The 14,118-nt window shown below is 56.1% G+C and overlaps 7 protein-coding genes across 7 annotated transcripts; 4 read left to right on the plus strand and 3 right to left on the minus strand.

The window, feature by feature from the left end:
• Positions 1–766: 766 nt before the first annotated feature.
• On the plus strand, positions 767–2,727 carry PG985_005266 (uncharacterized protein; the record flags this gene model as incomplete). The annotated part of the gene is made up of 3 exons (XM_066825035.1): positions 767–983; positions 1,051–2,624; positions 2,683–2,727. 3 exons carry the CDS (start codon positions 767–769, stop codon positions 2,725–2,727), a joined length of 1,836 nt encoding a protein of 611 aa, XP_066688195.1.
• Positions 2,728–2,903: 176 nt separating this feature from the next.
• On the minus strand, positions 2,904–3,621 carry PG985_005267 (uncharacterized protein; the record flags this gene model as incomplete). The annotated part of the gene is made up of 2 exons (XM_066825036.1): positions 2,904–3,456; positions 3,554–3,621. The coding sequence occupies 2 exons, from the start codon at positions 3,619–3,621 to the stop codon at positions 2,904–2,906; spliced, it is 621 nt and encodes a 206-aa protein (XP_066688196.1).
• Positions 3,622–4,368: 747 nt separating this feature from the next.
• On the plus strand, positions 4,369–4,644 carry PG985_005268 (uncharacterized protein; the record flags this gene model as incomplete). The annotated part of the gene is made up of 1 exon (XM_066825037.1): positions 4,369–4,644. The coding sequence occupies one exon, from the start codon at positions 4,369–4,371 to the stop codon at positions 4,642–4,644; it is 276 nt and encodes a 91-aa protein (XP_066688197.1).
• A 594-nt stretch (positions 4,645–5,238) lies between these two features.
• Positions 5,239–5,514, minus strand: PG985_005269 (uncharacterized protein; the record flags this gene model as incomplete). The annotated part of the gene is made up of 1 exon (XM_066825038.1): positions 5,239–5,514. The coding sequence occupies one exon, from the start codon at positions 5,512–5,514 to the stop codon at positions 5,239–5,241; it is 276 nt and encodes a 91-aa protein (XP_066688198.1).
• Positions 5,515–6,783: 1,269 nt separating this feature from the next.
• On the minus strand, positions 6,784–10,157 carry PG985_005270 (uncharacterized protein; the record flags this gene model as incomplete). The annotated part of the gene is made up of 2 exons (XM_066825039.1): positions 6,784–9,027; positions 9,096–10,157. 2 exons carry the CDS (start codon positions 10,155–10,157, stop codon positions 6,784–6,786), a joined length of 3,306 nt encoding a protein of 1,101 aa, XP_066688199.1.
• A 651-nt stretch (positions 10,158–10,808) lies between these two features.
• Positions 10,809–12,251, plus strand: PG985_005271 (uncharacterized protein; the record flags this gene model as incomplete). Its single annotated transcript, XM_066825040.1, has 1 exon — positions 10,809–12,251. The coding sequence occupies one exon, from the start codon at positions 10,809–10,811 to the stop codon at positions 12,249–12,251; it is 1,443 nt and encodes a 480-aa protein (XP_066688200.1).
• A 625-nt stretch (positions 12,252–12,876) lies between these two features.
• PG985_005272 (uncharacterized protein) lies at positions 12,877–13,843 on the plus strand (the record flags this gene model as incomplete). Its single annotated transcript, XM_066825041.1, has 2 exons — positions 12,877–12,936; positions 13,004–13,843. The coding sequence occupies 2 exons, from the start codon at positions 12,877–12,879 to the stop codon at positions 13,841–13,843; spliced, it is 900 nt and encodes a 299-aa protein (XP_066688201.1).
• Positions 13,844–14,118: the final 275 nt, after the last annotated feature.

The following is a 14,118-nucleotide window of genomic DNA, read 5'->3' on the forward strand; positions in this document are numbered from 1 at the left end:
GCACTGCCTGCAGAGTACGCTGGAGGCATCGGCGGGACGGAACTTGCATGAGACATTTTGTGGACAAGTTGAATGATGATGCGATCAGCTCATGTCGCTGTCAACAATGTTAACTGTCATGGATTCCGTTCTGGCCCTACGTAACCTCCCGTGAAGGGCTCAATTGCAGTTTTATCGCGCGGTGTTCGGTGTTCGTTCGCCGCGAGCAAGTAAAGCAAGCTTGCGATTAATTACCAGTGCCTGACTGCTAGGCCGCAGAGGGCATGATCGGACCGCCGCTACGGGATGGTTCCCCGCACAGCATGCGACATAGATGGGGAACAAGAAGAGGGCCAGAAGGAGGTGCACGCATGATAAGCTTTTAGCCTTGCAACTTGGGCCCAATCAGCCCCGGCAATTGCGCGACCAGGTATGGCCCACGGCGAAATGCGCAGATGAGGTCGTCGACTCTCGAACTACCTTCCCAAAACCGATGGCACCTTCCTAAAGGCGACAAGTTGGCGAATTGGGTCGCTCGATGCTTATGGGCGGACAATCTGACTGGCCAATGGCGCAATGTTGCATACCGCCGATCTTCAGGTAAACACGGCCTCTGATCGGCATCTTCTTTGCTTCTGTTACTGGTTTCTTGCCCAGCACCCATTGTGCCCAGCCTCGGCGTCTGCATATATAATCCATCCCAGGTCCCGGGTCGCCGAAGACAAGCTTTTCTTGGCCACCTCTCAAGTTTGTCTTCTTTGCCAAGTTTTCGGTCTTCTGCAGCAAAATGGGTCGCTTTGCCGTTGCGTTCTTGGCGCTGCTCGCCCCGAGTGCGGTGGTCGCTTCGCCAATCAAGGCCCGCACCCCGTACCAAGTCAAAGAGACTCACTTCGTGCCCCGCGGATGGAAGAAGGTCGAGCGCGCTTCTTCCGATCGGGTCATGAACCTGCAAATCGGCCTGAAGCAAGGCAACTTCGAAGAGCTCGAGAGACACCTGTACGAAGGTATGTGGGATTGACAGCGGCAGATGCGGTAACACCGGAATGTGCAGTAGCTGACCGGCAATTTTAGTGTCTGACCCGGCCCACGAACGCTATGGCCAGCACCTTTCCCAGCAAGACGTCAAGGACCTTGTCAAGCCCAGCGACGAAGCACTGGATCTCGTCCACGAATGGCTTCAAGACAACGGTGTAGCCCCTGCGGGCTACAGCGCTGCGAAGGATTGGATCACGGTCGCCCTTCCCGTCGACAAGATTGAGAGTCTTCTCGACACCCAGTACCACACGTACGAGCATGCCGACGGGTCCCGCGTGGCGCGCACGTCCAAGTGGTCGCTCCCTGCACACTTGCATGACCACATCGACACCATCCAGCCCACCACCTCATTCTTCCGCGCCCGCGCCGAGAGGTTCGACCACGTTCTGGATGCCGGCTGGATTCCCCCGGCCTATACCCCGCCCAGCAACTCCACGCTGAACAAGGTCTGTAACATCAGCTCTGTCACCCCCGAATGCTTCCAGACCCTGTACGGCACCAAGGGCTACAAGACCCGCGCCGCCGACGTCAACAAAGTTGGCTTCACCAACTACCTCGGAGAACACCCGATTCGCGCGGATACCGAGAAGTTCCTGGCCAAGTATCGCCCTGAAGCGGTCTCCAGCGCCAAGGACTTCAAGCAGTTTACCATTGCAAGTGGCCCCGGAGATGGCCCCATTACCGCGGAGGAACTTGCCGACGGCACTGATAAGGAAGCCAACTTGGATGTTCAAGCCATTGCTGGTATTAGCTACGGAACCCCGATTGAAAGCTACTCGACAGGAGGCAGTCCGCCTTTCATTCCCTCGTCGCAGACCCCGGACAACACCAACGAGCCCTACCTCGTATGGCTCGACTACTTGCTGTCCCAGCCCAGCATCCCGCAAGTCATTTCCACCTCGTACAGCGACGACGAGCAAACCGTTCCCCGCTCTTACGCGAACCGCGTGTGCCAAGAATTCGTCCGAGTTGGAGTGCGAGGCACGTCCATCCTCTTTAGCAGTGGTGACGATGGCGTCGGCCCCGATGGCGGAGTGTGCACGTCCAATGACGGCAAGAACACCACCCAGTTCCTCCCCGGCTTCCCGTCCAGCTGCCCCTACGTCACCACCATCGGTGCCACCATGAAGTTCCAGCCTGAGGTGGTCGCATACCGCCCTCCTTTCGAACGGGACGGAAAGCATTACGGTGCGTACACTTCTGGCGGCGGCTTCAGCAACTACTTTGAGGCGCCGGCCTACCAGAAGCAAGTAACAGAGGACTACGTCAAGAGCCTGAATGGCAAGTTCGACGGTCTGTACAACAAGACAGGTCGCGGATACCCCGACATCTCCGCCCAGGGCATGTACTTTGCCTACTTCTGGAACGGCACGGAAGGTACTATCAGCGGTACCAGTGCCAGTTGCCCGCTGACGGGCGGCATCATCTCCCTGCTCAACGACGCCCGCATCGCCTCCGGCATGCCGCCTATGGGCTTCCTGAACCCCTGGATCTACTCCGTGGGCCGCAAGGGCGTGAACGACATCACCTCGGGCAGCGCGCACGGCTGCGACACCGAGGGCTTCCCGGCCCAGAAGGGTTGGGACCCAGTGACGGGCTTTGGAACACCCGTAAGTACTTTCGACGCTCTCATCTGGAAAATCCCGAAACTAGCTAACTTTGTGACAGATCTTCCCCGAGCTTGTCAAGCTGGCGGGCGCAAAGCTTCACTAAATAGAATAAGATGTTTAGAGCTGATTAGTGCGAAGAATCCTACGTATTCTTTTCATTGAAACATTAATACATCCTAATTAACTGTAGCATTAAATCGTCACCCGTACGTCGTAGGCGCAGCCATGCCGTAGTGAGAAACAAAACAGCGATCCCCTGCTTCTTCCTTAGCCATATCATCAAGAGCGGGCCGGCAGACGGTCGAAGAAGACGGTCTGCACCACGTCCCCGAAGTAGGTCCGCAGCACATGGACGTTGCAGTCGTCAAAGAACTCGAAGTGGTTGTTGAGCTCCAAGCCCACCCAAGCCGGCAGGGTAGCGGTGGTGAAATGGGCGAGCATGACGCCCGACGGTCCCGTGGCCCCGGAGTAGGGGCGATAGTCGTGGTGCTCCTCCACCTCCTCTTTCTTGCCGTACCCGGCGCCCTCTTTTCGCATGGCACTGCCGCCGCCGCCGCAGGGGGAGCGCCCCTTGCCTTGCTCCGCCGGCACGGTCACGTTGACGAGCTCAAACGGCCCGCCGGCGGCGAGGCTGTGCTGGGCGATGGTGGCCCACGCGGCCTCGGGGTCGGTGGGCCGGGCGGGCAGGGTCACGGTCTTGGGGCGGTACTGGGGCTGCGTGGTGTCGTTGGCGGTGATGATGAAGCTGTTGTAGGCGCTGGGGCTGTAGACGGAGATGCCCGAGGGGTAGTTGCTGTGCCAGTCGGGGACGGGGACGCCGGAGGTCGTGTTGCTTTCGGGATGATTAGTGTTTGCTGACCAATTATTCCTTTGGCTCCGGACCCTGCTCCATATTCCTCTTTTTCGTAGGGCAAGGAAGATTTACTCACGTCAGGGTGGCGTTGATGAAGCCCCAGGCTCCTACGAAGCAGGTTAGGGCTTGGTCGGCGGCTACCATGTTGGGCAGGTGGATGTATATACCGGGGGTAGATGGGTATGCTGTGTTTGGTTGGTCGAGATGAGTGAGTCAGTAGATTTGATTTGTCGTGAGGATCCTTTCTAGAAACTCTTGGCATCCGGGTACACTTATACGTGTCTGCCCCTATCTTGTTATTGTCTGCTTTTGGTTCTAAAGGAACCCTAGTTACCAGCCGTTGGCTGGTCATTCCCACACAGCAACAGAATATGACCAAGCTCGCGCTCTAGGTCTAGGGGCGTGCACATTATCCAACGTGATGCAACGCCTCGTGGTCGGAAGAAATTGGGGAATCCATGTGCCGTACGGGTTGGCTAGAAGCCACACTAGAACATCCCTAGTCCGCCCAGCAGGTAGCGCACGTAGTGGGTGGTTGGCGGTAGAACAATGCCGGTGTCGAGAAATTGCCTTCATATGAGAAACGTTCGTTGCTATTAGGGCAGTTGGATGCCGCCTGTTTGATCTCATCTCATGGGTAGCACCCCGACGGACCAAGGTGAGATGAGTGGCTGGTCGCTACTCTCGACCGGGCTCGCCACTAGCTCCTGGATTAGAGTTAAGGGGGGCGAGGTTCCGGGTAATCGGATACTGGCAGTATTCTCTGCACGCTGGATCCACTCACATATGCGATCGTCCTTTTTCATCGTTGGGATTAAATGATGTGTTTGACGAATTGACATGCTTGCTGTCTTTAGTTTCGTATTCTTTTGTCGCTACGGGGAGGAGGCTATGCTTAAGGCCCCGACGCTGTACTTCGACTGGCTCTTCGCCTTCGAGCGCCTTTCGTACCGGACCCGGGCGCTCGACATCGAGTGGGAGAAGATGGCGGTGGAGCAGACAGAGACGTGGCGGAAGGAGGGGGAGGAGGAGGAGCAGGACAAGGAGAAGAAGAAGAGGAAGAAGAAGAACGAGCTGAAGCGGGAGTTGGGCGACCTCGCGGACGAGTACTCTTGGAGAATGGCTTGCCTGATCCACATTCGGGACGAAATTCACCAAACCATGTAATCGTCGAGCTGTCTTTAATCACCCATAATATGTTATTATCTTTTTATCACTGTTGCGTTACTTAGGTGTTATACGAGGGGGCTGCTTGGCTCAACTATTATTCAAAACTGCCCCCCTACCTTACTCTCAACCCTGGTGCTCAATGTTCTAATGCTTGATGAAACGACCCAGTCCTGTAGTCTGTGATCCTGGGAAGACATAAAGAAAAGCACAAAGAAGAGTTCAACGCTGTAAGCATTCGCAAAGCTCACAAATAGCGAGCTTAGCTCACTGCAGAGAGAGCATCGCGACGACGGGGAAGCGAAAAGACATTTGACATACCATTTTCTGGTTTTCGTGTCGGCACAGAGGATACTGTCCAACCGGAAGACTTCACAAGTCGCAATCGCACGGCACACCAATAGAGAAGGCCAAATGACGTTTTCGTGGGGGGTCAACAGTAGTATTGATGATCAATTCGTAGCCCCTTCCTATCTGAAGCGCCAGTTCCTGACGCAAGTCAATATGCTGTGCACCGAAATGAACGCCCCATGATCTTCATCCGCCGCACCTGCCTCGTAGCTATCACTTCCGGCAATGCATGCCCCACTTCGTTCACTCCTCGTGATCTTGGTGAATACACTTGAAGTTGGCTATAGCGCCATGCTTATAGCCGTCCCGGAGGGCATAGGTGTGTTGCTGCACCTTCCGTTCCTTCTCGTACATCTCCTCCAGGGCCTTCGAAACAGGCTCGCCTTTCTCGGCCATTCTGTCGGACAAGGCAATGAGTACCTCCATGTGAATGCGATGTTCGGAAATTTCCTGTTCGAGCTTGACGGACCGGGCCTGGAGCTCGTCCAGTACCAACTGGCATTTGTCGCAGACAGCCATGATGACAGTGACGAAGAACTTCGTAGGACGACTCGCGGTAAGGGATGACGGAAAGTGGTGGGTTGCGTTAAGTGTTTTGCGTGCTGTGTTGGATGTGTCAGTCCTTTGTATCATTGCAACATTCTTGCGCTTCGTACCTATCGTGTATGTATGCTGTGCTCCTGGGACGTGACCTTCGTTTGAGGAATGGATGATGATGAGAGATGTCTGCTAAGATTCACGGATTTCTGTCGTGGTGGTGCTGTTAAAGAAGTTCTCAGCAGGGACGCCTTAACAAAAAGTAAAAGTTGTACTTACACGTTGGCAGATGAAGGCCTATTGATACAGGTCCTTGATCAACTCAACTGTTGCAAGCTGGAAAACAATTGAGAGATGCTTGAGGTGCGGTTTGCGTGAAGGTAGTGATGCTTAATGGGACCTAGTAGGTAGGTGGGTAGTATCCCGATAGGAGAGGACCTGTTGACGATATTAGTGGTTATACGGGGCTGCAACTCATCTGTCGATCCGTGAAAAGCGGTTACTACTATTGCTCATGGAATGATAAGATAAGGCCGAGACCATAAAGGCAAAAGCACGTACTGGCATTGCTGGAAACGATGAGCGAAGATAAATCGAGTGCTAATAGCAGGAACCAATATCAGACTTCTGCAATTTTATTACCAGCTCAGAGGTAATACAGTGTGAGTGCCTTATAAGCGAGGTCACTAGTGCCCTAATAGATATTTCTACTCTTTTTATTAACTAATAGTCATACTTCGCCGAGTAAATCTTTCTTTGAAAGAAATAAGAAGAAAGAAGATTAACTCGGCGAAATATCCTTTTCTTTTTCGAAGAAAGAATATCAATTCGACGAAGCTCAACTATCACAGTCTCAGCAACCTGCTCTGTGTGAGTCTTTTGTTTCTACCGGGGAGCCTTGGCATGTATCGAGGAAAAAGATAAGTCACAGCTTCAGCCTGAAGGAGCGACTGACAGATAGCTTACCCGCCAGCCTAAGACTGCCGGATGAGAAACCCCGTGCCGGTCAGACCCGTGTCAATCTCGACGAGATGCTTGAATAGATGCCCCCCGGGCGAGGGCTTTCCATGTTTCTCCTCTTTCAACTGCGGTTGTTATGTAAAGCGACGAGCCGAGCCGGGATATGTGCTAGACAGACCTCCTTACCAGGGAATGGAGTCTTGAGATGCCTGTTAATACATACTTAGAGAGCAAGTGGCGCTCGAGAGGGACCTGCGGCTTTCTACCGGCTTTTTATTCGCTATTTCGTGTCTACTCCCCCAGTTTCTCTTCACCAATATCCATTCTTCCAGCTTCAAGGTCTATATCATCAGGATAATCTGGTTCGTTGTCGCTGTCCAGCTCTTCGACACTGCGATGGTAATTTGCCTCCCCCACATCACGGTCCGGTGGCGTATCTCTTACTTCTCCGCCAGTCGGATGGGCGTCTCGAAAGTCTGCGTCTTCAACATCGGAAGAGGAGTCAGAAGAAGACGACGAAGACGGCACATAATTCACCTTGATGACGCGCGGCGGCACGCGAAGGTGCTTCCGACGCCAGGCGGGATAGCCCGGCAATCGTACGGGCCCCAGCGGCGACTCGCCAAATTCTGGCAAGTACGTTCCCTGGGGTTGCGGTTTCATTGCCGACTTCACCTCCGCCATCTGGGCTCGTACCTCCCGCAGCTCCCGCATCAGGTCCTCATGCGAACGCCGCTCGGCTGACTCCCTCTTATACCTCTCCACCGCGTCCCTCTCCAATCTCTCGCGTCGCGCCTGCTCCTGCTCCTCCCGTCGCATCTCCTCTACTTTTGCCTGACTCTGTTTCAGCTGTTCCTCCAGTTTGTGATGCTCCTCGAGCTCGTCGCGATCGTGCCGCCTTTGGAGCTCTCGGAGTTCCTTCCGCAGCGCTTCCATCTCCTGACGACTGCGGTCTTCGGAAAGCCGCTTTTCTCGGGCATTGTCGGTCTCTTGACGAATCTTGGCGACGTCGAGCTCGTGTCGGAGGCGTTGCAACTTGAGCTCCATTTCGTGGTCCCGTTCACGAGCTATCCTCAGTTCTTCTGACCTTTCTTTTTCGCGTCTGTGACGTCGACGGCGCGAACGCTCGCGTCTTATCAAATGCGACGTGTCCGAGCCATAGTCGTCCTCATTTATTTGCCGTACAGGATCTCGGGAGGGATCACCATCTTGCTGTTTTGGGGCTTTATCCTCGTTGGACTTAGTAGTTTCCTCTCTTGTTGACTTCTTCGTATCTTTTTCAGGCTGCTCCTCCATCTCCAGCTCGGGGAACTCGGGCAGCTCCATGGCTTCCCTCAGTCTGAGACTCGAACATATCCCTTTTTCCGCCTGCCTGCGATCCGTCTCGGAACTGATGTGCGCCTCCAGATACTCCATGCGCTTGCGCCTGATCTCCGGCATCTTAGAGTCCAGCAACGCCAGGGCCTGCTTTGACAGATACCGGGAGTTGTCAAAGGCAAGCTCGAGGACCTTCTCGCGCTCCGCGGGGTCGGTCTCCAAAGAGTAGAGTAAGAGGCCTTGGTACCACTTCTCGTGCGTCGTGAGGCAGCTCTCGGGCTCATAGAAGACCTCCATGATCGCGTGTTTCAGGTCGTCGGTCGACGAGTCGGCATCAAGAGCCAGGTAAGTTGAGCCCAGAGTATGGGCATATCGCTTGATATCGCCCTGGACAGACCTCTGCAGAGTACATAATTCACCGAATAGCTTAGTGGGGCTTTTGGAGAACAGGATGAGGTTCGTCAGGGCCTGCGACTGCATGCGGTAGTTTTCGAACCGCTTGGCCTGCTTCAACACCAGCTTGGCTGGAGCCCGGTACTCGGCAGGAGCCTCGTCTTGTCTCCACCCCGGGTTCTCGGTCTCGGCTGGGGTGTACTCGGGCAATCCAAAGCCTCTGTGATGGTAGATCCCGGGTACCGGGTTGAACCGGAAGGATGCCGATATGCCGGGTTGCGACTGAAGATGATCGTAGAAAAGAGATTGTTGGTTGCCATTTTGCAAGAGCGCATTTCCCGACTTGCGTAGCATCCAATACATGAACGGCTGACTATCCATCAGCTCCGGATTTGATTTCATCACAGAGGTTGCAGTTTGAGTCGCCAGGGCCATGGTATCTTCTTCGATATCGTAAATGCGATTCCGATCACTCTTACTGATCGGCGACACAGAGAGAAGCATATTCAGCAGCGCTAATGCCGTGGAGCCGTCACTCTCTCCGACTGGCGATTTCCAGTCATCGAGCAAGGCAGTCAGGGGTTTCTGGCTGTCGGTAGGTCCCGCGAAGCTTTGGATGGCTTCTTTGACACCATCCGCCCAGGCTTTAGAGATGAAGATGTCGTGGAAGTCCCAGACACGCCCGTCTCGGAGAAGGTCCGTGTACAGTTGTCGGTAGAACGCCTCGGGAAAGAAGCGCGCGAGTTGCCTTCTTAACCACTGCGTTTGCAGGTAAACGTTGTCCTTGATGCCAGCCAGGCCCAGGATGACAGCGAGGACTTTGATCTACGAGCGCTGGGTAAGCCTTTGACGAAGAAGCGATTGGACAATGACCTTCCGCCCAATTGACTCACCTCGGTAGATCCCACCGGTCCCTCTCCGGAAAGGACTGCATCATGTAACGTTTTTAGCGCTTCGGGTATGATGCTGACCGCGCCCCAATCCGTGGGCGGGCAGTCTAAAGACCGGACTAGCTGCAGCAGTTTCCAATACTCGCGCAGGAGTGCCCCTTCTTGACCACCCAAAAGGTGGTTATCAGGAGCAAACGCGGCATGGCCGTTCAACTCGGCCAAGGTGATATAATCGCCCTGCTCCAGTAGCATCTCGGCGTATTGCACCAGCAAGTACGGATTGTCGTGATGATCCGCCAACTTCTCCGCGAAGAACCGCTTGGCCGAGGCAAAGTCGCCTAGCCTTCGCAGGCGGCAAAATTCCTCGATCTGCTCGTCGAGGCCTTCTTCGCGAAGGGGCAGCTTCAGATGAACGGTGATGTCCGAGTTTTGGGAGGGGTCCCAGATGGCGTTCACCCCTTTTCTGGCGAGAACCGCCTGGGCACCTGGAGCATACTGGTTGCCTGTGGAAATCTGTTCACCCGAGATTGTCTGTCCACGAACAGGAATCGGCGCATCAGAAAGATTGGGTGATTGCCGGGCGGGCTTGGCATCATTGGCACGATCGCGCTCGCCCTTTCTGCGGTTTTGCTGACGGCGCCGCCGTTTGCCACTCGCGTTGCTACTGTCATCCGAAGAAGCGTCCCCTGAGAAGTCCGCGCTCTCAACGTGGTTGTTGATCGTGATCTGAATCGGAGGTGGAGGATTGAAAAGGGGCTGCTGCTGTTGTTGTTCCTGCGGCGGTGTTGGCCGCCGCGGTGGCGGTGGCGAGTAAAAGGTTTCGTCGTCGTAGTAGCTCCTGCGGGACTGCGAGGGACTGTAATACCGCCGGCGAGAGCTGCGCTCCCGCGACCGGGACCGATTCAAAGCCCGTTCGTCCGCGTAGGAGGACGAGCTTCCCCCTACCCCGGCCCCGAACGAGTCGGCGGTCGGTGACTTCGACATCGTCGTCGCGCCTCGCTTTCTCGCGAGGGACGAGAGGCCCTGCGCGGTCTTCCGCGCGATTGTAATAGTCGTGTTCCTCATAGTACGACACGGGGTAGCGTTCTGTTTCGGGCGAAATGTCTCTTTCTAGAAACCGTGGTCGCTTCTCCATGGTAATCGGGGGAGGGGAACGAGACCTGTCACGTTCGTGCACGAAGACTGGGCTGGGACTACGAGGCCCCCGGCCCTCCACGGTCTCGACCTCTCTGGCCCGAAGGACCAAAGGGCCTTGGCCTTCTGAAGGTTCCGACGCCATGTTTGGTTCGGAGCTGGATATGTTCAGAATCTGTGTCGCAGGGCAAAGAGTATGGGATTATGATGATCAAGGATCCCATGGAAGACAAGACTCGGGAATGAATGGAATTGTTGTTTGCTTATCTTGGTTGGGGTGACATAAGCGATCCAGTCAGATTGAGCCCGCTCAGCCATGTCGTGTTTTGGCCCCCAATGGCTTCAGCTGACGGTGAGATCAAGTATTTACAGGCCTTCCCTGGCACATGCATTAGAGGCGCAGATCCCGACTGGGATCTAAGCAATTGAAGGCCTGCGTCACCTGAGTCCCCAGCCTCATAGGCTCGCACTCCTCGCTTCTCAGTCGCTAATATTTCTCGTTGATCAATTGCTCCTCAGGTAAATTCCATCGTTATCAATTCTCTAGATCCATTTGCTAGACAGAACCAAGAAAAACCCATAATGTCTGGAAGCACGCTACATCCGGTATACAGCGGCGTCGCGCGCTCGCATCGAGAGCGCTTCAAGCACCTGGGCCGCAAGTACGGCAAATACGATTTTGGCCGGTTCGACCAGGTCCGAGGCTCCAGCTATCACCTGGGCAAAGGCTCCATCGGGGCCATGGAAGTCGCCTGCAACTTCCTCTTCACCAAGTCGCGCTGGGGCGTCCTATCCCCAGACAAAAACCCCGGCGGCGTCGTGTATCTAGATCTCGTCTTCACCGAGCCGCCGGGCTGTCGGCTCCAGGGCGCCACGGTGGAGCTGAAGCTGGACGACGAAGACGAGGATCTCCGGAACCATTTCGCGTCGGGAAAACCGCCGCCCAAGCCCCAGGTGCCCGTGCAAATCACCCACCACGGCCCCGATCAGCTGCACGGCGAGACGGTGCAGGTGCTGAAAACGACGCGGAAAGCGTTCATCCCGGAGATCAACACGGGCGGCTTCGGGGGTATTGGCGGGGTCGGAAAGGAGTCGCAGCAGCAGGAGTTCATACGGAGCAATTGGCGCCTTTCGAGCCAGCCCATGTCCCACGACGCCTCCGGGCGGCCCAAGACGATGCGCTGGGACATCAACGAGAACCAGCTGGAGCGGCAGTCGGACCACCCGAACACGTTCCACACCGCGTTCGCCTTCGAGCACGACGGGCAGCCGTTCTTCATGCAGGTGGAAGTAAGCGGCCACTTGGACAGCACGACGTCGGAGTTGAAACACCGGGCGAAGCAGAGCATCAACCGGCTCAACTTCTTCGCGGAGCCCCGGACGGCGACGACCATGGTGAACTTTGGGGGGCGCGACAATCCTTACAAGACCCCGCGCGATGAGCTGGCGAGGTCGATACCCGACGAGATGGTTCTGGCTAATATGCGACCAGTCCCGCGGGTGCCTCGCATACGGACCGGGCAGGAGCAGCTCTACCAAGCCAGCGCGGAGACGGAGGAAGTGGCAGTTGAAGAAGAGGTGGCAGATGATGGGGACGAGTCGATTGAGCAGTCGTACATCACAAACCGACTGACGGCACCGGAGGCGGAGGAACTACGAGCTGGAGCAATGGCAGTGCTATCCCTGGGACAGGCCCCCACCAGAAACATATTTCAAACGGGGCGAACGAGGCAGCCATTCCGATCGGGAGTCGTTGATCTGACGGGGACAGGAAACGACACTGAGCTGCCGGCGCGAACCCCTACCGACGCGGACAGCTCAATGGAACAGGGACGTGATATTTCGACAGAACAGGATAACACCAGCAATGCTCCCGCGAGCTCCGAGCAGATCGAGAGGCTCTTGCAAGAAGCAAAGCTGCCTCTGGTGCTTCAGCTAATCATTCTGTGGCTGATGTCGCTTGGCGCGAGGTGGCCGCAGTTGGAGCAGAGACGCCTGCTGTCGAGTGCGACCGCAGCGGACTAGCGTGCTGTAAGCATGGCGGATGATGAGTACTCAGACTCAAACATTTTGAATCTGCATAACGTGGCGTTATTGGTAAAAGTGGTAATGAATGAATGTACTCTATGAAAATCCCCAATATGATCCTGAAAATCGTTGTTGAGCGATTCATACCGCAATTGCCGTCTTTCAATTTGACAAGGACGTTTTGCAAGTGTTCGTGGGGAATTACCCCTGAAGGTTTCCCAAACACGCTGTGGCCTGAGTTTGGCCCGGGGTATTAGTGGGGGCCAAGACTGCGGAGGGTTGGGGGTGCCGAGGTTCAATTGCGATGGAACGTGGCAAACGTCATCTCGCAACTCTTTCACTTTACCACGAATTCATGGAGGCTATCAATCAGTCGAATTTGAAATGCCATTCATGTTTTCTTCCACTTGGTGAATTGCATTCGATTACACGTTGACGGGACGAAGTGCACCGCTGTTTTTGATTCTAGAAGACTTGCGCCCGTTAGCACTAAATCCGCCGGACGTCTGCCCGCTTACCCACCGCGCACGCCTCTCAATAGCCAGCGAGCAATTGCTTTCTTTCTGACAGATTACCGCTGTTCCCGTGTCTCAGCAGCGCCTACCTAAGCCAGCCAGCGACCATGTCTCCCCCAAACAACACCCCAGGCCTGCCCTCCAGCCTGAGCTCACCGCCCCCAGCCGTGCCGGACACGCTGGTCTCCCTTCCCCGCCCCGCACGTCCTGCTCGTGACCCTCAACCGCCCCCAGCAGCTCAACTGCATCCCCCGCCCCCAGCACTTCGCCCTGGAGCGGCTCTGGGACTGGTACGATGAGGAGCCCAGCCTGCGCTGCGCCGTCCTCACCGGCACCGGCCGCGCCTTCTGCGCCGGCGCCGACCTCAAAGAGTGGAACGCCATCAACACGCGCCCCGCCACCGCCAATTCCCCCAGCGGCGCTCCGTCGCAAGCCGGCATCACCGCCTCGGGCGCCACCACCACCACGCCCCAACAGCAGCCTGAAGACGCGACATCCTCGCACGACAAACCCACGTCCCGCATGCCCCGCGGCGGCTTCGGCGGCATGAGCAACCGCGGCGGCGCCAAGCCCATCCTGGCCGCCGCCAACGGGATCTGCTTCGGCGGCGGCATGGAGATGGCCATCAACTGCGACATGGTCATCGCCGCGGCCTCGGCGCGCTTCGGCCTGCCCGAGGTGACCATCGGCGTGATCGCGCTGGCGGGCGCGCTGCCGCGGCTCGCGCGCAGCGTGGGCCGGCAGCGGGCGTCGGAGATGGCGCTGGGCGGGGGGTCGTACACGGCGGGGGAGATGAAGGAGTGGGGGCTCGTGAACGAGGTCGTGGCCGCTGGGGGGGATGCCGTCGCGAAGGCGTTGGAGTGGGCGGGGAGGATTGCGGGGAATAGTCCGGATGCGGTTATTGTTAGTCGTGAGGGGTTGAAGCTGGGATGGGAAGGGGTTGGGCCTGAGATGGGGACGGATATGCTGATTAAGGGGTGGTATGGCCGGATCGAGAAGGGGGAGAATATGGTTGAGGGCGTCAAGAGCTTCAATGAGAAGCGGAAGCCGGTGTGGAAGGATAGCAAGTTGTAAGGGGTGGCGCAGTACGGGGACGTATGCTTTGGATATTACTTATCTTTCGGCTGTTCACTATGATAATGTCATATCCTCCGCATCTCATTCTCTTCGTGTAATATGATATGCTACGTGGTATAAGGCGGCCCAACAGAATTCACGTATTTGAGCTGTCGTCTCTCCGTTCGATCTATCGCTCTTGGCACGTTTATCTCTTTGTGTGCTCAAAGAGATAGACAGTCACTCAAACGTACCGTGCCAGTCTTCTTCTTGGAACTTGTTCATTTCTGACA

This window comes from Apiospora marii (assembly GCF_038362585.1).
Source record: "Apiospora marii strain CBS 49790 chromosome Unknown utg000003l_segment0_segment0, whole genome shotgun sequence".
NCBI classification, from domain to species: Eukaryota; Fungi; Ascomycota; class Sordariomycetes; order Amphisphaeriales; family Apiosporaceae; genus Apiospora; species Apiospora marii.